This window comes from Anopheles marshallii, chromosome 2, assembly GCF_943734725.1.
Source record: "Anopheles marshallii chromosome 2, idAnoMarsDA_429_01, whole genome shotgun sequence".
Taxonomy (NCBI): domain Eukaryota; kingdom Metazoa; phylum Arthropoda; class Insecta; order Diptera; family Culicidae; genus Anopheles; species Anopheles marshallii.
This window is the reverse complement of record NC_071326.1, coordinates 82,983,072-83,010,999: the sequence shown is the minus strand read 5'-3', so window position 1 is coordinate 83,010,999 and position 27,928 is coordinate 82,983,072. Positions and strand designations below refer to the sequence as shown.

The 27,928-nt window shown below is 45.1% G+C and overlaps 4 protein-coding genes across 4 annotated transcripts in view; 2 read left to right on the top strand and 2 right to left on the bottom strand.

Annotated features, from left to right (window-relative positions):
• Window positions 1–844: 844 nt before the first annotated feature.
• LOC128709122 (uncharacterized) lies at window positions 845–1,621 on the bottom strand. Its single transcript, XM_053804106.1, has one exon. It carries the CDS (start codon window positions 1,619–1,621, stop codon window positions 845–847), a length of 777 nt encoding a protein of 258 aa, XP_053660081.1.
• A 2,381-nt stretch (window positions 1,622–4,002) lies between these two features.
• Window positions 4,003–7,844, bottom strand: LOC128710376 (golgin subfamily A member 2). Its single transcript, XM_053805428.1, has 4 exons — window positions 7,803–7,844; window positions 5,985–7,544; window positions 5,681–5,920; window positions 4,003–5,232 (listed from the first exon to the last, which is right to left on the bottom strand). The coding sequence occupies exons 1-4, from the start codon at window positions 7,842–7,844 to the stop codon at window positions 4,003–4,005; spliced, it is 3,072 nt and encodes a 1,023-aa protein (XP_053661403.1).
• A 2,025-nt stretch (window positions 7,845–9,869) lies between these two features.
• On the top strand, window positions 9,870–18,267 carry LOC128710375 (sterol regulatory element-binding protein cleavage-activating protein). The gene is made up of 8 exons (XM_053805427.1): window positions 9,870–10,342; window positions 13,680–14,027; window positions 14,095–14,272; window positions 14,359–17,025; window positions 17,097–17,265; window positions 17,345–17,695; window positions 17,784–17,990; window positions 18,086–18,267. The coding sequence occupies exons 1-8, from the start codon at window positions 9,870–9,872 to the stop codon at window positions 18,265–18,267; spliced, it is 4,575 nt and encodes a 1,524-aa protein (XP_053661402.1).
• Window positions 18,268–22,957: 4,690 nt separating this feature from the next.
• Window positions 22,958–27,928, top strand: part of LOC128710427 (failed axon connections) — a 46,700-nt gene continuing 41,729 nt past the window's right edge. Inside the window, exon 1 of the mRNA XM_053805480.1 lies at window positions 22,958–23,383. Coding sequence (XP_053661455.1) covers window positions 22,958–23,383 — 426 coding nt within the window. The remainder of the gene's footprint in view (window positions 23,384–27,928) is intronic.

Below are 27,928 nucleotides of genomic sequence, written 5' to 3'. Positions count from 1 at the left end.
CTCTCTCTTCTTGGCGTAACGATCTTCTAGGTCATGCATGTCATTTCTGGCTTACTAGACTTAATGTTACCACGGAGCCGGATAGTCAATCCTAGTTACGGAGGATTGGTCCGGTTGATATTTAGATATTTGAAGGTTCTGTTCACCTGCTTTCTGCTTTTTTAAATAAGTTAACTGTGTCACACGACAGGACTGGTACTAAATCTCATGCGGACCGTACGCCTGTAAGCAAGACTGACCACCGAGCTACGGGTAAATTTGGTCAAAGAAAGCTAGTAGTGGTGGCAGGCCAAGTTCTCCAGAGGTTGTACAGCCACAGAGGAATAATGGTGTACTATTGTGTACTTCAGAGTACAATCTATATTGCCAAAACTTGAACACCCGAAGACTAAATGGTGTAATTAAGTCTATTAAACCAGACATAGCAGGCTAGATCTAGTATGTTGTTAAGAATAGAAACTTTGGTTATTAATTTCTCCAAGCTGCCTATTCAGAAGTTCTTTAGCGTCTATATCTTGGCCAAACATGTTGTCTATCAGAATTTGAATTACTGAACATAATACTAAAATTTCCTAATCCCAATTTATGAAAGGAGTAGATGAGGAATTGTTGAGGGTTTTTCGATAACACCATACTCAACAAAACGTAAAGCTTGACTGCCCCTACGCGGAAATGATTATTTAGCTATGAGTAATACTACTCACGGATAATTTCAGTCATTAGATAACCCAGTTCAAGACCTACATAGATAAAGCCATGGAGTTAAGTAGGAAATTAGTTAGTTAGAAACCAGCATTGAGCTAATCAAAAGAGAACAATTCGTAACCCCCCACACCATGTCTATTCAATCGTCCTCTTCATGTTCATACTCGATGGAAGTTTTGGTAACATCTGGCACCATCATTGGTCTTGCACGTTTTTTCCTTCGTCTTGAAGGTGAGTTAAACTGTTGGGTGACAGGAACTGGCAGCTTGTTTCTGCCTCTTGCTGAATCGCCTATGTTATGCTCAAGCTCCAACATTTTCATTAGATTACTACGGTGCACGTCACTGTTTAAAAGCGTTTGTACATACACACTTTGCACCGGCAGCTGAACGGGGAATGCTTGCCGGAACTTCTGCTCATCGAACGTGTCTGTCTGCACGGTGGTTCTATTTAGCCGGGCCCCTTCCGCTTGGTACTGTGCTATTTCTACGTCTTTTCGTTTCAATTCTTCCACAAGCGCACGAATTTCCGTTTCCTGTCGTAGCAAGGTGCGCCACAGCGGCTTGATGTAATGGCGGGAAACTTCTTGTGCCGTGGCCCGGTTTAGGTGGAACTGAAACCGGATTGGATAGTTTTCCAGATAGTATTTGGCAGCAAAGTGTACACATCCTTCGACGATGTTCGCACTATAGTTTGCACTGCCACCGGCCAGCAGCGTTTGGTCGATCAGGGCCTCGGTGCAGTCCAGATTTGGGTTTTGTTCTTTTTGGCGCTCGATAAGTGCCGCAATTGGTACCACTTCCAGCCAAAGGCACTCCATGTCGAACACGAGGCACTTGATTTGATCCAACTGCTTGGAAAAGTCCACACCGTAGAATCCTTTTCTTTCTAGTGTAAGTTCACAAAAGTCAGTCATTGTAATGCACAAAAGCATAGCAAAAGACGTATGTAAATCTATCACTCAACCAACAATCTGCACACTACACACGGAACGTTTATTTGTTAATGAAAGTACAATATTTTGAACGTGTGTAACTGTTTTTTATTTGCCACTTTTGCTTTACCGAATGTAATCGATTGTTTTGTGTAAAACATTGCCAACAGATGATCCTCTAGACCATTTGTTTACATTTGTCAGCTGTGCCGGGTTGACAGCAGCCAGTGGGTGGCCCAAGTACCAAAAAGCTGTGTGTAGAGTTTTGGGGAAGCAACCGCTGATTCAAATTCCAGACGGGAGAGTTTCTGTCTTCTGTTTGCAGCTTCACGGATTTTTTTCCGAAATGCTGTTACCTCTCTGTTGATGATGAGGTGGTTGGATGGAAGTGGCATCCACTTAATTAACGTTGGATCGGTGCAATGTTTACGGGCAGAACGGCACAATAAAATTGATTGACCATACATATTATTTGATGGTCGTGACGATTAGATTAGCCTCTTGTGGCGTTTGGTAACTTCAATTCATCAATCTTTCAACTTGAACTTTGAGGTTACTCAAAGATTTCTCAAAGATTGATCAAGAATCTTCAGAAACTTTTGTTCAGTTCGTTCGAAATTCAGTCCACTCAAACGCAAGGGGCATTTGGGGAATTTCATCAGCATAGAATTCCTTCGGATAGTTGAGGATTCATGACTTTTTTGAGATTAAACACAAGATTAAAATGACACTTCTCAAATGATTCATTCAACACAACATTAGTCTTTTCAGCTAATAGGAATAGCAGTGTATGTCATAAAGCATAATACAGATATTGTTGATGTACTTATTTTATTTTAAAATTGATGGAAAATTTCTTATTTTCTAATAATAAAAGGCTCAAAGCAATATCATTAAGTGTGTAATAAAAATAGTACTTTCTCCTGATACCAGCGACGGTTTGAACCGCGTGCTGCTTATTTCAAATCGTGAACTCACCTGCTTTGATGAGCGAGCCGTTACGATATATGAAAACTTCGCAGTATATTCTATATAATAGTCTTTAGCAACCCTTGGATTTTTGACAACGTATGCTACCTATGAAGATTCCATTCCTATGGTAACGACTCTCTGTTCCAAGTAGACGACTCGCGAAGCAAGTGGCACGCATGTCGATCGTAACTATACCATTTGAACATGTGCAACTACGCTATATAATGAGGAAAAAATAATCTTAATCGTGCACCAAACATCTTAATCCTTCGATCGGCTGCAGTTTTGTACCATTTGAAATCTCACTTACAACCCACAATCTCTCACGCCCTCTCGCTCTCTAGAGTTCTTCGTGTTGTTGCGTTGTGACACCTTTGGATTTGGTGATTGGTTTTTCCGGTGGGAACGCCCAAAACGAGGAAGGAAATCCGTTTGAATCACGCTCACGCTTCACAAACGCCGAGTAGGACGAGATGCAATTACCGATAAAATGGTTGGAAGCTTTTGCAAAACCGAATGAACCGAGAAAATGGTCCGCTTGGTTACCGAATCGGCCTGAAAAAGGAAAAAAAAACCATGTGAAATATTCAAATATACAACTTTGGAAAAAAGGTTACATGCTTCTTATCGTTTTGTGTGGATAAAAACCACCCCTTTTTTGTGGCACTAAGAAAGGAAGCAAACCATTCGCGTAATGCTCTTACCCATGCACGGACAGTACATAATGTAGCCATTGCCATCCACCGTTGTCGGTTGAACCAATCCAAAAACGACACACAGAAGAAACAATAGAAAGTAATACATCTTTACTACACAGTTTCTGTTCAGAAACAGAGATTTTGTTTGATCTTTAACTAGCCGGTTGCTCCTATCGCGTTGTTTACAGCAAACCGGCAACAACAAAAGATTTGGTTGTCAAGCAACGAAACTGAATGACAGCTCCAAACCATCTCACAACCAGTGCTGCCAGACGGTGCTTAATAAATTTACTAGCAGCAACTGGTTTGAAATTGTATATTTTTTTTAACTTTTCCACCCTTTTTTAGCGTAATTTACGTAAGAATGCCTCTTAAGATATAACTTTTGTTGCTTCACATATTTCGCACTTCTTTCACACAGTGTTTACTTCTTTCTATCTCAGCAAAACGACAACAACAAACGAGCTGATGATGTTCTTTACGCGCTATGCTTGCGTTGGTTCTATATTTCGATCGTACAAATACCGCTATGCCAGCTATTATATGCCAAGAAATGTTTACAGTAATAAAATATGCAATATATCGTTAAAAAAACAAGGAAAACTATACCACAGCTTTTGATGGGTGGAGAGGCTTTAGTGTGGGGGTGGGCGAGAGACCTAAGGTCCACCGATCTGTAACCCTTTTTACTCTCTAAACCGTTTCCAACCGGCCGGAACAGCAGGAGCAGTGCTGTACACCGCTACCGTACGGAATATTTGCCTCCTTGATGTCGGTCAACAGCGAAAGGATGCGACCAGCCGTTTCCGTTGGTTTAATGTGCACCTTTGGTAATGGCAGTGGTGAATGGTGATAATCCCCATCAGCACCGGGCGGTGAAGGGGCTTCTATTGAAGCCGTTGCGACATCATCATGATGCGGTGCACCGGAACCCGGAACGGGACTAGTATTATTCACATGCGTACTGTTCGTGTCAAACTGACTGTAGTTGTAACCACTGCCACCACTACTACTACTGTTGTTCAACGAAGCATGATGATGATGGTGATGGTGATGATGGGATTCGTGATCATGTTCACCACCATCCTGCTGCTGTTCCTGAACCAACCGATGCACCAGATAGTTAAGCTCCTTTAGCTTGAGTTTCATCATCTCGCGATCGTCTGCCAGCTGCTGAAGCTGCAGATCGCGTTCCATATCCTTTTGTTTCAGCAATCTTCTTTGCTGCTGATAAAGTGTGATGTATTCACCGATGGTTTCCGTTTCGCCTTGCAGCTGCAATACCAAATGTTCGAGCCGTTGCTTTTCCTCGGTCAATTCGGCCACCTCAACCATGGTACGTTTGAAGCGCTGCTGTAACTTTTCCATCGCTTCCATCGTTGGGATGCTGCTCACGATAGACGATTGGCGATCGAACGCACCGACACCGTTCGGTGGTCCTTCGGTGGCGTCTTGCGTACGATCTTGCTGGAATCGGTTCAAGGCTTTCAGCAATTCTTCCTTCTCCTGTCGAAGCGTATCGATCTCTTGCTGTAGCGGGCTAGTGTCGATCGTATGTTCATGTGCCGTTTGATCACCGTTTACCAGCATGGGCGATTCGCTCGAGATGGAACCTTCGCGCAGCTGGCGCCGCAGCTCATCGGCGGTACGCTTCTGCAGCTCCAGTTCGCGCTGCAACGTTGCGGCATCGTTCGATCGTGACTCGTAGTAGCGTAATCGATCGATTTCTTGATTCTGTTGATAAATTTGCTTGCTCAGTTCGGTGTTTTCGTGCGCCAGACGAATCATTTCCTCGTCCTTGTAGTGTAGCTTCTCACGGATGGCACCCAGCTCGGACTCGAGATTGCCGTAGTTGGCCTTCATCTCCTTTCCGAGATGTAGTTCCGTTTGCAGCTTATCCGTGAGGTTCAGCTTGTCATTGCTCTGCAAAAGGATCAATAGAAAAATTAAATTTAATATACACCAAGAAACTATTTAAACATGTCCAAATTGACCTAATGCCAAACATTTGAATTTAAAATAACGTCTTTTGACTGAAATTTTATCAAAATTTAGCCCATAACAAGGAATGAATTCAAATAAACGAAAACATTCCAGATCTACATCCTAGTTCTAGTGAATGATGTAAAAAAACACCTGAAGTCAATCGGTTTAGATCTCTGAGAAATAGTGGATTGCAGATCGTTGTTTTAATCATTTGAATATTCAGAAATAGCCTTTTCTTAACGTAATGTCTGTACTCTTTCGGTAGTTAAAGGACTCCATTCACTCTTGGTGAAACTTTTACATATATTACCGAAACCATCAGTACCGAGAAAATGTGTCCAAACATTCTGACTGTATATATAACCCCCCATAAGCCTATACTTACAATCTGCACAAACGCCCGTTGCATTTCTTCCAGCTGAGACTTCAGCTCCTGGTTCTGCGTTACGGCACGGGAAGCACCAACCCGGCCACTTTCAATTTCCACCAGCAGCTTCGCCACATCCGGTTTATCCAGCTGGAGTCTTTCCACCGTAAGTTGTAGTTGAGCTATTTGCTCTTCGTACTGTTTAACCTGCGTTTCATAATCATTTTTCTGCTCATTCTCTTTGGAAACGTTTCCATTCTGAAAAGTAAATTCTAGCATTAAATCCCTCCATTCTGAACGGTTACCAAATTCGGCCACTTACCATAAGCTCTTCCTTTTCACGTTCCAACCTGTCGTGACTGATGCGCAGTGTGTCTAGTTCCGCTTTTAGCTTGTCGTGATCTTCGCGCAACTTAAAATTACTCTCGGTAACGTCTGTTTGCGCTTCCTGCTGTCCGGCATACACTCGCTGCAGCTTTTGCATCTGCTGCTGTATCTGGCGCTCGAGCTCGTTTGCAAAGCGTACGGCCGTCTCCTCACTCTTCGACAGCCGATTGTTCTCATCCGTCAGCTCCTGAATCTTTTCCGCCAGATTGCTTATTTCCTTGTTCAAGTGCAGCACATAGTTCTGGTATTGCTGGCTGCTCTGGTCCCGTTCCGTGCCGATCTGTTTAATTACCTCCTGCAGATCCTTAATTTGTTGCGCCTTGATAAGATTCTGCTGCGTAAGTGATTCGATTCTCGCATTATAATCCTGCCCATCGTCCGTGGTTAGCTGATCGATGCGTATCTTCGCTAGGCCCAGTTCGGATCGTGTCTGGTCGAGCGATTGCTGTGCTGCGTGATACTCTTCATTGCGCACAGTAAGCTTTTGGCGCAGCTCGGCTAAATCTTCCTGCAGATCTTCGTACAGCTTGCGGAAACGTTCAGCTTCGCGCTGGTATTCTCCGACCTGGGTGCTGATCGTTTGCTCTAGCTGCTCGTACCGCTGCCCGTGGCTTTTCGCTTCGTTTAGTTCACCTTGCAGCTTCTGTACGGTAGCGTTTGTGTCTTGCAGACGGTGTTGCAGCGCATCATTTTCGGCCGAACGTTCCTGCAGGAGAGATTTACACTTTCCCAGCGATGCGGTAAGTTCCGCTTTCTCACCAACCAACACACCGACCGCTTGAATTTGCATCTGAAGCTGTTCCTGCAGTGGACCCAGTTCCACCGTAACGCGCGTACTGTTCTCCAACCGCAGCTTATCGATCTCGATCTTCAGCTCATCCACCAGCGACTGATTGTTGCGCAGCCGCAACCGCAGTTCATCGTTTTCTAGCTTCTCTGCGTTCAACTGTCGCGCCAGATCGGCCTTTTCCGATTCCAGCTCCAGTATCGTGTTTTGTGGCCCAAGATCAGCATTCGCATTCGCGATAAGGTTACCAATTTCGTCCGACAGTTTGTTAATGTTGTACACGCTGGGATCAACCGGTGGTTCCGGTTGCCGGACCTCCGCCACCGATACCGGGGCAGCTGATGGAGTTGGTACCGAGGCGAGCTTCGGTTCGACATTTTCAAACAAATCCACCGCACCCGGCGGATGGGAAATGGCGAATGTGCTGCTGCTGAAGTAGTTCGCAATCGAAACAGCTGTTCCATCGTTCGAGGTGGAGGGTTTGGGAGCGTTGAGCTCCACCGATGAGAAGCTCCCACCATTGAAATCATCTTGATGCAGCGTACCGATGGGATGATCGATTTTCCCAAAGGACGGTGGTTGCGGAGATGGCGACTGATTTACCTCTGCCGGTTGACCTATGTCTGGCGGTGTCGGTTCAGTGCATGGTTCTTGCGGCTGATGCGGGTCATGATCACGGTCCTTCTGTCGCGCCTGATACTGCTTCAGCTAAAGAATGAACAGGTAGCATTTGTTGTGAAAAACATATCCAATTCCATGGCACGGTAAGATGACGTGTCAGATTGTTTGCATTTCTGCAGCAATTCTGTCACCAAACACACTGCGGGACGTGTCAGCCGAAGGTGTTTCGACCGATTATTTCGGTAATGCAATGTGAATAATACTATTATTAGCTGGGGAATGATGTTTGCACAATCGGAAGGCAACCTATGGCATGGTTTTCACACGATAATTCGATATGTTTACCTTTTTTCTTGCAGCAGCAATTTTCTCTGCCTTGTCTGCCATATTTACACACACCTATGTTTTTTTTCCAACATTTGCTGTCAATTTGTTCTGACATTGCGAGAAGGTCCCACGAAGGGGCAGGCTGGATCATTGTCGATTGAACTGGATTGTAAACATTTAATTGCGAAACCAAAAGCGTATTTTTGTAGAAGCTCTTGCAAACGGTTGCATTACTGCAATCATGCATCCAACATTACACCACGTGATGTATTTCAAAATAAAAAGTTTCTGTTCCTATTTTATAAATTCCCAACTGAAGCACTAAATCACAACTGTCAACAAGAATCCAACATGGCGTCGAAATTGAGAGGGGGAAAACATATCATCCAGCCTTGGTCGCTGTCACGCAGTTGGCAAATAGCAAAAGGAAAAACGGGAGCAAATAAATCCGAAACGTAAATTCATCGCGCGCGCCGTATTTTTCCTGCCCTGCATAATGAGTCAAAATAATTGTTAAAGTGTGACTGTGTGATAAGTTTATTTTGCATCATCCCCAGTCGCAAACTCGTATGTGGTAAAAAGCCATCGCAACATTACCCCGACGTGGCCGTGAGTGCGTGCGTATTTGGACGGTAAACGTTCGTCGTGACCGGGAAGAAAATAACGTGTGAATCACCGATAAATGTTCTGCCCGAATCACGACAAATCAAAGAAGCAATCGAAAAAACCATGCCCCAATCGCGCTAGTGAGAGAACGCTACGAAGAAGGTGCGAAGAGGCGGAATCAATCGTGGCACAAAAGCGGGAAGGTTCTGTGGCGCCCCGGGTACGATGGGTTAATTTTGCACGAGAGTTGTAACACTCGAGTGCCTCGCGGGGAATCCATACACCCCTTTTGCTATCGGACACGGAACCGTCTGCACGGCACGTATGATGTGAAATTATGTAATTTTATAGCTTCTTTCGTTGTCCGCTATCTTCGCTCTTACCGCACACAGCAGCGGTGCAGAAACCGGACCGGATGAGGTGGCACCCGCACGTGTACCGTGCGGTTACGTGGAAGCTGCTGCTGCCGGGCGATCGTGTCCATTCGTTGCAACGCGTTTTGCAGCCGCCCCGAGAGCAAAAGCCGTACCGGAAGCGAAAGCACACACCAGGTCCATCGGGTGCAGTTGTGGCTGATAGGCTTGCGATCAAACGCAGTAGACCGAGGTTGTTTTTACTCGCACAGAGTGCAGAAGAATCGATCATAGCAAACGGGATGATAATAGCAAACCTGCCAAGTTCTTGACACGAGAGCAAGAGATTATGTACACTACGTACAATCTCGATCTTAGTTCCGTTGAGAGCCTGGAAAGACGGTAAAGATGTTGAACAAACCTGTTCTTATTCGCTACCCACTGGTTCACAAGTGAATTTCGCCATGGAAAGTGATCTTGTCTGTTGATAGTATCATTACCATTGCCCATTGTAACATAATCAACATGATTAAAGTAGTCTTGCGAATGGAACTGACGTGAATGGTAGATTTTAGGTGCCCTCAAAAAAGGCCATCAAAAAGCAAAATTAAGTGCACGGAATAACCACTGACCTAAGTTTTGAGAGAGCGTGTTTTAGCTTACGTTCTATAAAAAAATCTTCAATCCGTTTATCTTTCCGCAGCCCAATCGTAAACTAGCTTAAGCGAGAGTATTGCGCAACTTGTGTGCAGCTGTGTATTAGCAGACGTTCGCTGCTGTGTAGTGTTTCGTTGTCGGCAAAGTGCACTTGGATGCATCGTACCGCTTCCCGGTACTGTTCCGGGTAAACGAGGGGATACCATTCCAGTGTGGATAATATGCCGTGCGTTAGGGACCTGCAGCGGAAGTACAACGAAGGGTTCGTAATATCCTACGACGAACGGGGTGCAGCCGGTGACAGTTGCAGGGTGGCGATGAGAAAGTGACTCGGTATGCGTTTGTACACCGTAACGAAGGTGTAAAAGTGTATTTATATCGCATCAAAAAGTGTAAACAAAGTGTGCATAGCTCGTGCGGTGGACAAGAAACACATCCTCCACCCTCGGTAGCATAAGTGAGGTGCACCATGACGGCATCCGCCGGTGTAGAATCGTTATCACCACCGGCAGAGGACCGAATCAATCATCTGCAGCAGTACACCGTCGCGTCCGCACAATCGGCACGGTCCAACAACACATCACAGTTGGCACAGCGCAAACCGTTGTCGGCCCAACAGCCGCAGCCACCACCTGCGGGTGTTTTACACACCGGCACCACCTTCACACAGCAGCACCACCCACTGTTGGGCGCATCTGCTACGATGAAACCTCCACGACCTGCGACAACATCGGCTGCAACGGGAGGAACTGCTGGTGGTGGAGCTACCACCGGCGGTGGTTCTGCTGGATCCCGTGGCTCGAAACAGTCCGATCGTAGCAAAGGTTCCACCACGACGCTTCCGTCCCGCGTGTCGCAAATGTACTACAAACATGGCCTGTTTCTATCCAGCTATCCGACGACCGCAACTAGCTTCGCTCTTGCCATCATTATATTTTGCTGGTAAGTTCTACCGCCGAACGTAATATGGAGTACGATGTGTGGAAAGGTTTTTAAACATGTTTATTTTTAGCTGGACGAATAATTTTCTCACTAAAGAAGTTGATCCGCAGATGGTGTTTTTTTTTTTGGAAACAATTGAACGTGTTTATGGGGGCGCTTTCCAGTCTGTTTAGTTTGCTCGCTTTGTTGATCTTTTATTTTGGATTGGCGCAAATGACGCAATTGCGAGTAAAATTACAGAAAACGGTTTTTTTTTGGTCAAGTAAAGCGAAATCTTTCACTGGTCCGATCTTCATCATGGGGGAGATCTTGAAGAAGGTGGCGGAGCAGCAGTTCTATTCCTCTTCATCGATTTCAAGGTCGCATAATATAAGCATAGCTAAGGTAAAACTATACGACTCTATGAACGGTTGAAATATTGATCAAGCTTACAAAACTTCTAAGCATGAACTTTACCAACGTTACCTGCCATGAGGATGTTGGATGAAAACCCGCACAAAAGAGTAGTAGTGAAATCTTTGACTCTGCTCCAAGGAGATAAGCTAGTTCATCTACTCTTTAACCTATCACTAGAGAGTGCTCTTCGAGGACCATCTTCTATAGGTCAATTCTTCTTCTATAGATTTAGATTTAGAGGGCTCCTACAGCAGGTCAAGACCGCGAAGGAGTTGTAGCGCTGGATAAGAAAGTATGTGGCCGTTAGGAAGAAAAACATTAGATTTTTCTGTTCTGGAAACCTCTGGTACCTTGATCTAATTTATAGATACCTTAGGTGTCAATTATTGATACTTGGAGCACTGGATATACGAAAATGGCGTAAGAGATTTAATGATAATGATCAGCAACCCGTATTGGATGTAAAGAGTATTAAGTTGTTAACGTTTGATATAAAGTGTGTAAAAATTGCTGAATGTTTCTTGGATGTACACTTCAATATTATAAATCTTATCTATTTTAGGGTATTTTACAAATACTTGAAACCAATACTGGACTAAGAGGACTTGAACCAATATTAGACTGTTCAATGGTTGAAATGTGTATCATGAACTCACTATCCATGCATCAAATTAGGCTTGGGTAAGCTGGTCATGTGATGAGAATATCACCAGACGATCCACCTTGTCAAATCGTTCTAAATCTCTCACATAGACAGATACCCATGGTAGGTCTACGTTGAGCAAGGAGTGAAGGCGTTCGTAGAAACTCCAAGATAATTGACCAGCTGACGCTGGTTCTCGGTCGCTAGCGGTTTAAAGGAATCCTGCAGTAGACCAAAACCACAAAAAGTCACATGGCACATGGTCGTGTGCCAAAAACTAATATTCATTCCATTAGCCTACAATATTGTGTTTGCCACAGTGTGCAACACCGCGCAAACCACGGTTAGATTTATCAATCCAAGCACAACTCCCGCATGTGTCGGTTACCTTATCAGTAAGCTGCACAAATCGCGCACGCTAGTGGGCTCGGTCCCGGTATCAACATTGTTTTGGTTTTGTTTCCACCTTACTTTCCACCGTTTCCCGCCAGTCTGTGGTACCAGTTGCACCGATCTAGCGCTTGTGTCGCGGTTTGCTATCAATCAATAATAAACGGGCTGGCATTCGAAAGATGCAAATTTCTGTCTGCCTGCCTGGCAGTTACGGACACTCGTCGGTGTAGGGATTGGTGCTGACCATTTGCATGGTACATTTGACGTGCAGCACACGTCAATCTCGCACCCGAATGAGGAAGTACGAACAGGCAGTCAACGTATTGCCAACCTGTTTGTTGCTTCACCAAAGATGGACATTGTCTTAGGGGAAAATAGACGGGAAAGCGTTCAACACGTTTTTTGGTCCGGTTTACCATCAGAAAATGCTAGAAGAACGTGCTACAAAAAGGCTTTGCCATTAGCAAGTAATGATAAAAGCAGATGAATAAATTATTATTTCCGTATGTTGATGTGGGTAGGATGTCTACGCTTCGAGTGAGCTCTTTTTCTGCCCCGCATAAAAAGAATCTCCCCTCAACCGGTTATGTAGACGCATTCATTGATAATCTTTGATTCTCAAGTGTATGTTGATATGTTGGTTATACCTCTGTATATTGAACTAATCTGTTTACCCACTGGCACGGTGCACGTGTGTGATTCTTTACGTGCCCATCACCTTCCAGACCGAGCTTCATTCGTTTCGCTCATAGCTTGGGCTCGGACACTTGAAGATTAAATACCGCACCAAATAAACAATGCCACCATATGGCAAGCAATGTGCGCTACACCGACCAATAGACAGTCCAAATCAAAGGCAGATAAGAGGAGCCTGTTGGCCGGGTGGAATATCTCCACAGTGACCTTTCTTCTTGTGCGGGGTTTCTTGTTTGCATTACCAAAATGATTAGGCAGGGTGTATTGCCCTTGAAAGTGAGTGTTAGTGTGCGGAAGAAGTATTAGATTCAATTGCCTTGCGGAAATATTCATCCGGTAACGGTCGCCAAATGAGTGTTGCTATGCTCCTTTTCCTCCATACGGCCATGGCCCTGACCAGCCGTGGTAAAGTTAGAGCCTGGCGTTTACTTGATCGGTTGGCTGTGATAAAGGTTATCATTCGCGTGGCGAATTATCATCGGTGTTCGCTTTGTGGTGGTGACGAAATGTTGCTTTTTATCTTAATTTTGTCAACGTTCGGAATTAGTCGCCTGTTAAAAATGACGTCACTTTTATGTCTGTAATGATAGAACAAGGACGGTACGAGTAATGCATGCGACGATTCATGCTGCTGTATTTCTTCTGCTTCTGTTAAAAACTTTTAGTTCACACCTTAAATTTGCACATTAATGGTAATTGTCTGATAGGAAACACTTCTACTGGCTCCTTACAGTCTACGACAACGATACGATACATGTAGATCTTTTTGATAAGTGTGCCCGTTTTTCTTAGGGAAGGTGTTGTTTTCGTTATAAATTTTATTGATCAAATAATTTTAGGCTGTGTATATAAGGAAATCTCCAATTTTTATTAGATCTGGTCAATATTGACCGAAAGTTGTTGATGTTTATCCTAGCTTGTGTCGAAGATGAGCGCTAGGAACTTCATAGTTTTTCCATTACTGGGTTGTCCGATTAATAATAATATTATTTATTAATGAATAGGTGACTAATATTGATATTATTTTAGTTCTTTTAACATTTTTTAACATACTTTCGATGCATGATGAAGTTTGGCCACTGCTGGCTGTTGTCTATAATAAAACATACCTTGTTAATTCGATTCCAAGATGTCATTGGATATTATCTACGTAAATAAGATCATTGGAGTTACATCTTTAACATTATTTTCTGTTTCTTCCTTTCCCAGCTATCCACTGCTAAACATTCCCCTACCGGGGACGATTCCAACCAAAGTGATATTCCCGCACACGGAAAGCATCAGCGAGAATCTGCACCTGTCCAACGCGAATCTGTCGAGCGAATTCTACAATCCGTTCAGCTTCTCCGGCGGTAACATGTTTAACATCTACAACATTAGCGTGGAAACACCGTTTCCCTGGGCGCGAATAGATCCGCTACTGTACGTGCAGCAGATCATCATGCGAACCAGTGTGGTGCCGTGGGAAGAAGATCTCCTGCTAACCGATGCGTTCCGCGGTCCGCTGTATGAGGTGTTTAAGCTGGTGGAGATTATACGCAACCACGAGGATCAGAGGTGGGTTTGGGCCGTTAATTACGTAACGAGAACGAAGTACAAGCGGCGATTGTTCCATATTTTTTAGCAGCAAAACGACGCTTAGCCATATATGTCTACACGTGGAGAATGTGAAACGATCGTCACAGCAGACATTGTTTCCCGAGTACAACTGCTTGCTACTGTCGCCGGCCAATCTGTGGCAGCAAAATATACAGAATTTTAACAAGGATAGCAATTTGTTGAACACTGTGTATGTAAACCATGTAAGTATCGCAAGTAGATGATCAATCCATAACTTTCGGTTCATTCGGATCAAGGTGATAATTGTGTATTATTTTCCATTTGATAGAATCTCCAAAAGTCCAAAGTATCAACCGCGGAAATGTTGTTTGGTATACCACTGCGTGACACTGGCGTTAAGCGGTACCCGATGCGCGTTCGGCCACGTATCATCCAGTACGCGGTGACACTAATTCTGCGGGAAAATAATCCAGCATTTATTGACTCGTTGAAGGAAAAGCTCGTCCGAGCTTATCCGCTTCATCAAAAGGAACTTACCTCCGATACGAATGTACCTGCAGCCGATGGACAAACGGCCCACACACAACAGCAGCAGCAATCGATCATGTACATCTTCTATCCGGGTGAATTCAACTGGAAGGAGGTACTACCCCAGTGTATCGCCTTCTGCATGCTGTTTATTTACGTGTACTTTTCGGTGCGTAAAATCGAAGTCATCCGTTCGCGCATAATGCTAGCGTCCTGTGCCGTACTGACCGTCCTCGGAAGTTTGCTGATGTCGCTGGGCTTATGTTTTTTCTTCGGGCTCACCATAAGCTTCCAATCGAAGGGAGTCTACCCGTACCTGGTTATTCTGGTTGGGCTGGAGAATGTGCTCGTCATCACGAAGAGTGTCCTGACGACGGATAATAATCTCGATGTAAAGATACGCGTTGCCCAGGGCCTTAGCCGTGAAGGTTGGTCAATTACGAAGAATTTGCTGACGGAAATTACAATTCTTACCGGTGGGCTTGCGACTTTTGTGCCCGTGATACAGGAATTCTGCATCTTCGCGATGGTGGGACTCGTGTCGGACTTTCTGCTACAGATGTTGTTCTTCGCCACCGTGCTAGCGTTGGACATTAAGCGTGTGGAGTATAGTGCCGAGGTCCGCCGTTTACCGAAGATGTTGTACTTTAACAGTGATTTACGGCGTGGTGCCGGCACTGCCGGTTCATCTGCTGCGCTACCACGCGAGACTCGTAATGGAGGTGGTTCGATTAACCGATCACGTTCACACCCGAAGCTAACCGGACTGGAGCAATCCTCGAGCCACGCGAAAAGTGGTACGGGAGCTGGCAAAGATGTGAAAATTCCCAAACGTCTTCGGATCGTAAACTTTTGGGCGAGGACGCGATTTTTTCAGCGAGGGTTTATGATCTGGATGGTGCTGTGGATTTCGAACATTATCTACAATGCGGGTCTGATAGAGGAACTGTTTGTGATCGATAAAAACCTTACCGGGCATGATGTATCGTCTATGGATGGATCGTCCCGTTTTGATGTTGGTATCGGTGTACATGAGCTGGGTGTTGCCAGTACGGAAGCAACCGCTGCACGTCTGCACGAAATGGACCGTTTAAACGAGCAACACAAACTTCCCGATGCGGGCATGCTCGGAGGAGGTGGTGTTAGTGGGACGAACGAAAAAGGAGGTGAGATTCGTGCGCTGAATGCGTCCGAACAGTTGCAACGGTTGAAGCATCCCGACTACGAAACGGTATACCAGCTGTCAAACTTCCATTGGTCCGCGATATTGAAGCAGTACAACGTATCGCTCAGTGGACGGTACGTGACCGTGTTGCCGGCCATCAAACTGTCACACGCGGTTAGTCCGACCACAGCGATACAGTTGCGAAATGCGGACGAAAAAGCACCACACCATTTCCAATGGAAAGCGCTAGCGGCAGCGTTGGATCCGTTGGATTTCAGCGATGTCGATACGGGCGATGGATCGCACGTACCGATAGGGAATGCACCGTTCTATCCGAAGACGCCAATGGAAATACTGCTCACTTGTATGCTGCTCGTGGTCAGTACGTTTGTGGTGACGTACACGATGATAGTGCTGTACCGGTGTATCTGCACGCGGAACTATGCCGAATGGCGTGCAAGCTGGCAGGAGAGCGATAGCGAAACAGAACCCAAGCAGGAACAGTGCCTGCTAGAGGGCGTACCGGTACAGGTGGACGGTCACGTGCACCGTATCGAGTGTCTCGTCACGGATGGCAACATGATTGCCAGCTCGTGCCTGCAGGGACAGGTAAAAATTTGGGACGTAAGCAACGGAGAGCTGATGGCTGAAATAGATCGGCTGCACTATTTCGAGCTGCAACAAACGCGTGGTAGTTCGTCCTCTCCCCAATCGCTTCCGTCGCTATCCACAACCGTGGCGACGGCCGGTGTACTAATGCGCAACGATCATGGTGATTCAATTACGGGTTTGCAAGAGGCTTTTCCCGCCGATTCGAGCACTCCTTTATCGTGCTCTCCTCCCAGCACGATCATCGGGTCATCGTTTAAGTTGAAGAAGAAATTGCACTTCAATTTCTCCAGCCTGGATAGTTCGACCGCGAGCTCACAAGCCTCCGATTCGAAGCTGTTCGACTTTCAGGCACAGTATGAACGGTTTTTTACCTCCTGTCCACCACAACCGCCACAGTCGACACCTAGCAACGGAACCGACCTTCGGAATCGCTTCACTCCGAACGGATCATTGGCGGGTTGGGGTGATACAGGCGTTCCGCTGGAGGAGCAATCTTCCAACAGCCACTGGACAGCGCGACCAACGACACTGTCCAACGAATGTCCACAACCGCCCGGGAGCCCAAAGCAGACGACCCCGCATCATCATGTGTCGCCGATATGGTGTATGGACTTTCTCGACAATCTCATTGTGATTGGATGTGCGGACGGGCGGTTAGAGTTTTGGGAAGGTAGCAGCGGTAGTTTTAAGGTAAGCAAATAGGCAGAGAAAGCAAACCAAAAGGAGATAGTAATTATTAATCTAATACATTCTGCTTTCAGTGCATCCACGATGCAGAACATTCACACAACAATGGCGTGACCAACATCAAGCTCACGGGTGATCGCGTTATAGCGGCTCGGTTAAGTGGTCGAATCGATTTCTTCCGACTGGAAACGTACACACAGGGAAGACAGATCGATTGGGGTTTTACGTCGGCATATCGAAGAAGTAAGAGTTTCCGTAAACTATACATTGCGATAGAAGTCTGGTCAGGTCAGGTCAATCTAATGGTCATTCACATTTCCAGCTCACATGCGAACCGGTTCGGCGGGCAGCATAAGTTCGTTCCAGGCTGCAATGGGTAGTGGGGGAGGACCTGGAACACATCCCGATTCAGAGGAGCTGCGTTGTTTGCTGGAGTTCCAGCAGCAGGGCCATCAGCAACCTGTCACCTGCCTGGAGGTGGTCGGCAATACCGTGATGACAGGGAGTCAAGACCACACGCTGAAGGTGTACCGTGCTGATAGTCACCTGATGCTGTACACGCTGCACGGTCACTGTGGCCCCATTACCTGTCTGTTCATCGACCAATGGCAATCTGGAATGGCCGGTTCTGGCTCGCAAGATGGATTGCTTTGTGTGTGGGACCTGACGACAGGTATGTCTTTTGAGGTTTTTTTTTATTTGGAAGTCTTAATTCGTTTTGTGCACTTAACCATTCTACTGTAATGTTTTGCTTGTTGCAGGTGCATGTATGTACAAAATTCAAGCACACGATGATTCGATCGTTGCTCTCGTCGGTTCACCCAGCTACGTAATATCACTTGGGCTGGACGAACGGATACGTGTGTGGGATCGATTCCAGGGACATCCACTGAACACCATCACCGTCTCACATGCTTATTCTGCGCTGGTGATGTTAACGCCGTCCCTTCTCGTAACCGGCAAACCAGGTACGAAAGAATATCGAGCTTTAATAGCTATCTTCTTCCCAGACGAACTTAAATTTTGTCTTTATTAACTATTGTCTTTGCTCTTTGTTTTCCAGGTGCACTCGTTGTCTGGGATGCCCGGAGTGGTGAGGTTGCTCGCGAGGTAAAGCTCGATTGCTCCAACATGCAACTCTGTCCAAAGATCATGCTACCGGCGTGCGGTTCGGTGATATGCGACTATGGCAATCAGATGCGCATCGTACGGTTTCCGCTCGTTGCCGCTGATAAATGCGACTAATGTTGCGCGCTTTGGCTGGCAGCGAACACAAACCAACCTTTTAAGACTTTTCTTTCGATTTTATCTTCGATCTTTGCAACCAGTTGTGTGTTGCCTAGAAGGAAAAAAAAACATATTTGTATGTTAAAATGCTGTTTATTATGCGCCCAGTTGTGAGTGTGTGCGGCTCTCTAAACGCTTATGTTCCTTTTCAAACATACTTGTCCCAGCCATTACTTTTTTGTTATATTTTCACTAATGTACGCAACAGTCCCTGTTACATGTTAGCAGTTATATTCGCTCGTGGAATAATTGCGCCAGGTAGCAACTAGGTGATAGGATGATTTTTGTGTTTGTTTATCGTTTTGTGAGCTGTTTGTGTCGTGCGATCGTTCAGCACAGTTGAGTTGCGCGGTGTAACTCGCTAAAACAAAAAATCTACTCGTTTTACCCAAGGATGCGTTGAACGCTTAATTATGAATTGTTTACAAATTATGCAGCTCAAACTACACGCTTTAAATATAGTGTAAAACGATTTCGATTTCCTAGGTGGTTTATGTTATTTAAGGTTAGGTAAATAAGTTAGCAATTTAAGTTATGCTTTAGCACAATGACTCACAAACATACAGCTAAACACTATAGCACTATAGTAAAAGGATACAAACAGATACAGAAACAACATAACACTGTAGTTGATGGGCTGATGAGAGGCTGACCGATGCCTTACAAACAAAAGGCACAAGGACCGCAGCAAACCAAACAAATTCATTGTAACGTGAGCGTGATAAGGAAAGATGCCTTTTGCCTAAAATGATCCATTGGCTTGTTGTGCGTGTACCGGACAATGTTCAATTACAAACGAGAAAAAGCATATGCAAAACACCGTTTAGTGATAGCATGCTCAAAGCATCTAATTTATGTGTGAGAATGAATGGATGTGTAAACGGTGTAAGAAGACTTCGCGTAAAGGAATCGATAACAAGCAATACAGTGCATCCCCGCGGATATTAAATCGTAAAGCAAAACAATTGAATGTGCGAAACATGAGTGCCCGTTTGAACAAAAGAAGAATCCAACAACAATAACAACAAAATACACTCGAACACGCGATACAAATGAGAGATTAGCACTATTTTCATTAAATTATTAAAACCACCTCATAATAAGTAATGTATTATGGACATAGGACTGGTATGAGCATACGCAATACACACATTGCGATGAGTTGTACGTGGTAAGGCTTACAAACAAACAAACAAACTAAACAAAACCGTTAACACGAAAAGACCAAACACTTGCTGATGAGAAGTTAAAAACAAAGAAAATTGCTATGATAAGGACATTTTGCGTTAAATGCGCTAATAAAGAAAAATCAACTTATTGTGCTTTTTTGAAGAAAGAGCTTATGGGGGATAAGTTATCTAGTCATGTGATGACAATAAGAGGGAACTAAGTGTAAATCGTTTCGTAATAATTAATCTTATCAGAAGTTTGGAAAATTTAGAACTTTACAGCTCCAGTATTTGACTCCTAGAGATCCACTGGGCGTGGTCACAGCATGAAAACGACGATAAACAACCTACTGGTAAACTATGATCAGCGTTAGTGACTTAGAAGTAACTTAATCAAATATTGAAAGTACTTTTAAAATAGGTCAAAAGTTCACACGATCCGAATCGAGTGCTCTAGTCAAATCTGGTCTGATTAATATGTCAAATATGCATCCGGTGATCTTCTCCAATTCCAGTGAAATCAGATCGCCTAGAAAAGGCATGCATATAGAAACATCAATTAAAGCTAAACAATAATGTGATCGTGAACTACACATTCCAGAGCTGAGTCAAACAATCGATTGCTTCCCTGTGACTCATCGACCATCACATCCGATGCAAACGGATAGGGTCAAGATTTTTTATTAAAATCGACATCGGATGAAGTGCGGGCGATTAGTGCGCAATGCCTACGAAGCCTCAGTGGCGTACCCCGCAGCATCTTTCAGCTATCAGTCAATCAAATGATCTAGCTGTAAGCACCCTAACATGACAACTTTATATACGAAATGAGCCATACGTTCGAAGCCAGTATTGAAATAATTGATTGAAAAACGGTTATGTCCAAGTGACTGTGCATGGGAACAAATTTGCATTCGTATCAGCCGTACACCGCCGGTCGGCATCTTAATTTTACCGCATTCCATCACGGATGATGAGAATGCTTCATGCGATCAAGATCACGATCAGTGCCGTCCGCAGCACTATTTTTGGAGGCAGAACACTTACAATTTGGACATTGATAATTATAGAATGGTTAGTACGTGATGGGAACGTTTTGCAATTATTAAGCAGAATGGCACTTTAAATGATTGTTTGTTTTGTTATATAAAATTGGCCTTGGTTTAGAAGAAAAAGTCAATAAAATTATCATCAAAAAGAAATAATACTTCACACCTGAACTGTGAAATGGCCAATGCAAAATAACACCGTCGACCATTGTGCGTTGGGCGCTATGGAAATCGGATCTCTAAGCGTTGCTAGGCAACGATAACGAAGAGTTCCACTGAAGCGTTTCGCTCACTAACACCATCAAACTCAAGCCGGGCGCTCATTCGCAACCCACGATTAATCGGAACAACGGGCAAATCGTGTGGACAAACTTATTAAAGAAAATCTAAATTTTTAACAATGTGATTAGTGATTCGATAAACACTTTAAAACTTACATTGCTAAACACCCCATACAATCCGATTTGATGCTTCATTTTATATTCCATCACTAAAAATTACGAAATGATGAATCTTTGAACAATACAAGTAGTTTATATAGTGTTTTAAACACTTCTTGATTCTTGACTGTCAAAGTCAATGATTAAAAGTAAAGTAAAGTAAGTTATAATTATTTATGAAACATTAATGATACTATTTCGACAAACAAACATTGTAAAAAAAGTATTCAACCACTTAACATTTCAAATTAACTCGAAAAGATTGAAATTCCGTTAAAAAACGAAAAACTATTCCTTGCACTACAGTACACCGAGCTGTACGAGCGCGCGTGTGTGTGCGTGTATTCAGCAGCGCAGCGGTGAGTGCTGTTTTGGGTGCCGCACCGTCCGTTAAAACCGCACTCACCGCGAGTGACTCATTCAAAACTCCCTGCTGGTCCGTGTGCGTGGTGAGTGGTTCGGTTTCAGGAAAAAAAGCTTGAGACAGCATTCGAGCGCGTTGGGTCCGCACAGGAAGGCTTGTAGCAAACTCCCACATTTGCAGCGACAGCATCAGCAGAGGCAGTAGTTTTTTCCCCGAGGGTTAGTGATTTGTCGGAAACACTTTCGTGTGTGCAAGAAGCAGTGCGTGCTGGAAGTGCATTTCGTGCACAGCTTGAAGAAAAAAAAACGAGCGACGCGCTTGTGTCTTTCCGCGTATTGGCCCAGTGCGATTGTTGGGAACAAAACACAAGGGGAACGCCTTTCGGGATTTTTCAGTGTTTGGCGGTGCTAGCTTGGAGTAGGGCTTGGCTTTTTTTCTCCTCCTGTTTGGGAGCAAATTTTCCCCTGCCCTGTTGTGGTTCGGTAATTCAGCGTCTTTCCATCGAGGAAGCGGGAAAGATTTACAGAAATTCAAACCTAAATTCTGTGGTTGCTGTGGCTAGCTAGAGACAACGCGCGCTGTGAGGAAGTTAACGTTGCAGGGGCAAGAAAAAAACGGTCACTTGATGTGTGCAGACTGTACCTGACTGTTGGTGTACTTCATTGTGTGCAGGCAAGAGAGAGCAGTGAACGGCGAATGGTTGTGGGATCTTCTTGACGTTTTTTTTCTGCTGCTGCTTTCTTCTGCTTAACTTCCAACTGTGGTGAACGGTGATGCTGCGCCTGCTGGGGTTTTTAGCAAAAAACTGAAGTCTTCTTCTCGCAAAGATTAATTGACTGAATGCAAGACACACCAAGTGAAACGAGGAAGAGGAAGAAGCAGCAGAAGTTGACGTTAAATTGCCCATGGTGATATAGAAGTGAAGGAAAATTGAAGCAGTGTGTTTTTTTTTGTTCTGTTCAGTGTTATTTGTGAAGCCCCAGTTAGGTTTTGCAAGTGAGTGAGTGCGTTCAATGCATGGGCAAACAGGCAAACGCGTCAAGTAACTTTATCTCTGGGCGGGTTAGGGCAAAGCAACGAACGGCGCGCGTTTGGCGATCTTTGTTTCGCGAATTAGCTCACAAAGGGCGCGCTCTTCTCTTTCGTAGGAGTAAAATATCGTGCAGATCTTGGGTTTGGTCCATCCATCCTCGGCACAACCTCTCCCAAACAACAGGAAATGGAAGAAGTGCATCGGTTTTATCTTTTTTAAATTTGAAAAAAAAAATTGAAAGATTAAAGATTTATAAAAAATAGTTTTCTCCGGCTTTCCCGACAGCTCCGTTAAGAATTTTGATCATTCGTTCTTTTCTTTTTCTTGCAGAAAATCTTCATACAAATCTAGAATATAACAAATTTGGAGAACGTGCAGCTTTTTGCTTGCTTAACAAAAAAAAAAACAGTGTGTGCTTCGCTAGTGCCCGTGAGTGTGTGTGTGTTGCAGGTGAAAAGTGTCCAAGTGACAGTCGTCTTTTCCGTAGTTAGAGAACAGAACCGATCGTAGTGTGCACCGATTTGGTGTGTACAGCAGCGAGCAGCCCAGTCCCAAATCAATCACCACAGCACGAAACAATCGCGCTCATAAAAATGGCCACCGAAACGGAAAACAAGCCCGTCGTCGCCGGCGAGGAGGAGAAAAAGGTGGAACAGCAGGCGGGTGCGGCCGCCACCACGGCCGAGGCAGCACCAGCGGCGGCCACCGGCGATAAGGCTGTGGCGGGTGGTGAAGGTACGGCGGCCGGTGGTGATGCGGCCGATAAGAAGCCGGAGGAGAAACCCACCGGAGAGAATGCACCGGCGGGCGGCGAGGGTGGCGATGGGGCGACCAGTTCCGATGCAGCCACCGCCCCGGCCAAAAAGGAGAAGGAGGTGAAGCCCACCGTGCACAAGGGTGTATTCGAGAAGGATGTGGTGTATCTGTACCAGTTCACCCGCACACCGATGCTACCGTCAATTTCGCCCTTCTGCCTGAAGGTGGAGACCTGGTTGCGCCTGGCAGGGTTGAAGTATGAGGTAAGTGGAAGCTGCGTTTTTCAAGGGGATGGGTTGTTGGGCCGCCATTTGTGAAAAATAATCTCGCCTAGCATGGGCAAGATTTCTCGGCAAGCGAACTTTATCCCAGGGTGGGAGGGTTCTCGCGCCACCGAGGGCCGGGAGGTTTCCAGTCAATCAAATCACTGGACGCGGCACTGTAAACGACGCGGATGCAGTTGGGTGTTGTCTGGAAAAGTGTGTACACGGGAAGGAACAGTCGAGAGGTTGGGGATGCTGGTCGATGGGTAAGCGAGAGCGAGATAGATGAGAGTGTGCCAAAAGAAAAAGGTGGCATCCACCCCAGCATCCATCTTCGGGATTTTTGTTGTGCGGGAGCGATTTTAGTTGTGTGTTCAACCTTCCCCAAACAGGGAGATAGAAAATGCCCTCTCTGTCTCTCTCTCTCTCTCGCGCGCTCTTTAAATCTCCAATACACCAATACTTCCACCGAAATGTCCTGCGAGATTCTGGAGTTGTCGGTATCGAGATGGCACAGTTTTGTATCGGTGCTGTATACAGGGCACGCACGCCCTCTGCACTGTGACTGTGTGGGACTGTACGGGAGCGTCCGTGCGCCTGTATGCGTGAGAGAGACTCGCTTGTCTCGCTGCTGAACCGCACACAAAAACCGGGCCCTGGATCCTTCTTCCTTGCGTTTCAACCCTGCGCGTACGCTTGGGCCCCCTTTGTTGCCTCACGTCACGCACTGGACAAGAACGCTTAACACAACGTGTGAGTGTGTGTGTGACGCACTGGAACCGACGCGCTCCTTAATGAAAGATGGAACTCAGGCGCAATGAGGAATGCCGAAGCGAGTTGACGCGCCCGCTTGTGCACATGTGTGTGTGCGTGTGTGCGTGTGCGGGGTTTTTGTGTCCCGGCAGGAATGGTACGCTGGTGTTGGTAATATCCGTGAGCATAAAATCAACCTCCCGATTGTTCTTTGTGCGCGCACATCGAGAACGGCGCACCCCGCGCACCGGGAGAACCCGTCCATCATCTATCAGCTCGCTCACACTCGCCAAATGGGTTCTTCACCTTTGCCGTTTTTTTTTTTTATTATTTTCTCCAAATGTGGAGATACGCGAATTCCACATTTTTATGTTACCACCGTGTGCCATGGACGCTGGTTTCGGTTTAAATGGCCCTTGTCATCCCGTTTCTTTTTGTTCGATTTCCTCCTGCTTCGCGTATATGCGTGTGCCTTTTGTGCCTTCTGGTTCTGGCACATCTGCCGGGCAGCTTTTTGTGAAACCGAGGCAGCTCAAATTCCCTGACCTGCAGCACCAGAGAGTCCGATAAGGGTGGGCTTTTTGATCCACTTTTCGGTTTCCGCTATGGCAACAGTATGTGTGTGCTTGATTGTTGAAATGGTCGAACTTTAAATAATTTTTAATATTTTTTAAAATTTGATTAGTTCGAATACTCTTACAAAAAGTGATTAAAAAAATATGAAAACTTTTGTTTTTTTAATGGGAAGTTGTGTTTACAAGGAACGTTCAAAACATTTCTTTGTATACCCAGTGCAAGCGACTTCACACGAATTTCATCTTGGGAATTTCATCCAAGATTTTGAGAATTATCTCCGTGGTCTCCGTTCAAAGTCTTCACCTTTGTATTCGTTGAAAGAAAGAATCGTCAGGATTCACATCTGAGGTGTTAAGCGTCCGAGAAATCGGTTAAAGTATGACAAACCCCAGTATTGGAGCAATTTGTCGTGCACTGTCCGGCTGAAGCACACGTAGAGCTCATCTTCTAAATCGCTAATCTAATCCTAAATCTCAGTGTTTATATCTCAGTGTTGAGCTTAATGTATCTTTTGAGAAAAGTCATTCATATGAATCTTAAATGAGGAGTCAATCAAATCAGTAATTGATTCCCAAGAGATTCATGAATCCGCAGATCAGTGGCGGAACAAGTCCCTTGGCTAGTGACAAGTGAAATGGCAGATGCGGGAGACAATTCAAAGATTTTCTAGTATTCATGAATCTTTGGAACAAAGATTCAGATTCATTCATTGAGTTAAAAGATTCATGAATCTGAGTCAGATTCATCCAACTCTAGTGTTATAGTTCATCGAGGTAAATTTGGGGTTGTTTTTCAAAAAAACACCAACAGGGAATTTCCGCTATTCGACCATCTTCACGGACTCTGCAATAGAGAGGTGAGAGGTCTTAATGTTCAAAAATACTCCCTCATGTTGGAGGCTGCATCGGCCATTTTGCACATCATCAAAACCCTTTTGTCTGGTTGCTTCCGAAAAAAAAATCAACTGATGAATTAGATAGATAACACTAAACACTACTTCGCTTCAAACTACTTCAATATCAATACAGAATAAGTACATGGCGCATTTCTAATTATGTATGTTGATAAAAATATGTGTTCAAAGTAATGGAGCACCCGGTAAATGGCATTTAACAAAACATATCTTTTTTTTGCTAGATTAATGCGAAATTGTTTTTCATAAATTTTCACGTAAAATAATCAGACGCACTTAATTCAAAATTCGCATTGCACAAACAGACCTCCATCAATCACCGGGAGAATTAATGGTTTGGTGTTCATCACTACCTCGCACGTCTTCCTAAATCAAGATTCACCTATTTTTGCGTTGCTGATGCCACGTGCCTAAGCATACGCCATTACGCCCAGCTGCTGATAAGTCTTAAAAAATCTCGAGCCATCTTCATCATCTTCTCGGTCTGAACCTCGGTGTACGCTTGTCTGCCCGAAGTGAGCTCAATCAACAATCATGCGTTCAGTTTCACCCGCTTTTTTTTGTGGTCGTCTTCGCTGGGTTTGTTTCCTTTTTGTTTTTACGTGTGCCTTCGGTGTGCGGTTGAATGTGAAGATTTTTCCTTCGGTTACGCTTTTAAACGGTCCGCGGCATGCCTGTTTTATCAGAGCGTGAAAAAGGGAAAGCTTTCCACCGAATCGGCTACACATACAATGACGCGCTGGACATACATTGGCATTGGGCGGCTACGGACTGGCTCCGCCAACTTCATTGTTGTTTTCGAAGGCATTTTGCTTCATCTCGCGGATGGACCGATGCCCCAATAGAGCGGAGGGTAAAAAACCAATGCGAGACGATGAGCTTATGCGGGAGGATGGGAAGACGATGGTCCGAATGGTTCGACGGGGGTTTTTCCTAACGTCTTTACACAACACGACTTTCCGTCTCGACTTTCGCCGCTATTTCTTCAACTCGTACAGCACGGGCACTCGAGACGCGGGGTTGAGGTTGGGCGGTAGCGGCGACTGCCCCCCACACTTTTCCGTCCAATGCCCAGCGCAGCCACGAAACATAAGGGAAGAAACAAATGCCCATAATACGGTAGAATATTTCGGTAACGACCTTGAGAAGGTAACGTTAGTGCGTTCTATGTCGCCCTGTCTGTCTCCAGGGTCGCCCTGTCGAGGGCAGAACAGGTGAAGACAGGTTTGAGAAGGCTCCGAGTTTTTATTGTTTCCAAACACACACACACTCACACGTACATAAACGGTCACAGTTCTGATGACGTTTGAGACGGCGTCGGCCTTTTAAATGCGTCCCGCCTCTCATCGCCACCGCCATCTTCGTGCCTGCGCCTCGTCGAGACGACGCTGACGACGCTGACGTCTTCGTTCTTTGGCCGCGGCATTATTTACGTTACGTACCCCTTAGTTCTGGATGCGAAATTCTTTCAAGCGCATCTTCTTTCTTTTCTCGTCTAGCCGTGAAAGATGGAATATAACAGGACAGGCATACAGAGTGAGGGACACATTTAGCAAAACCCCCTAAACATAGCGCACGGCAACGACGGCCATCAAGTGTTGAAGTGTGTGCAGGTTTCCGGTTTTATTCGCCAGCTTGCTTTATGCCTGCCGAAACGTATGTACAAGAACAGGTAGCAGGGAGACAGATGTGTTGTGAATATCATTCTTGACTATGTCCCGGGGTAAAGGGCTTTTAGGAATGGTAAGGGATCAGGTTGAACGCATATTGTGGTTAAGATGGATAAGATGGTTTATTCTGGAGCAATTACCAAGCGTGTTCCTTACCTGTTAATAACGTAACCTGATGAATTGTATAGCAAAATTGATCAGGAGGAGCAATGATTTGGTTGTCTTGTTTTATACCTCTCGAAGGAGCACTAGGGTGCTGGTCATATTACGGAAACTTCACAACTTCACGAACTCAAAACACCTGCACCAAAATTGGAGATGCATCTGTCACTTACGGCACTGAGACAAACAGTGTCTAATGCATTACAAAAACCTGTCAACGAAACGAAGAACAATAGACAAGTTGGTGCAATGATGAGGTCTTTGAGTTGCATGAAGATCTTACTATGGTGAAACGAAATAGACCAAAATAGACATCAGGATCGCATGGTCATGTTAGCCATGTCATTAAAATGACACCAGATGAGGCAACCCGCAAAACGCTTTAGGATGTCCAGATGTAAAGAGAAGCCCTTCGGAAAACAGTAAGCCTAAAGACATGATACGGTCTGAATAGCTGAGGAGAGTCATCTT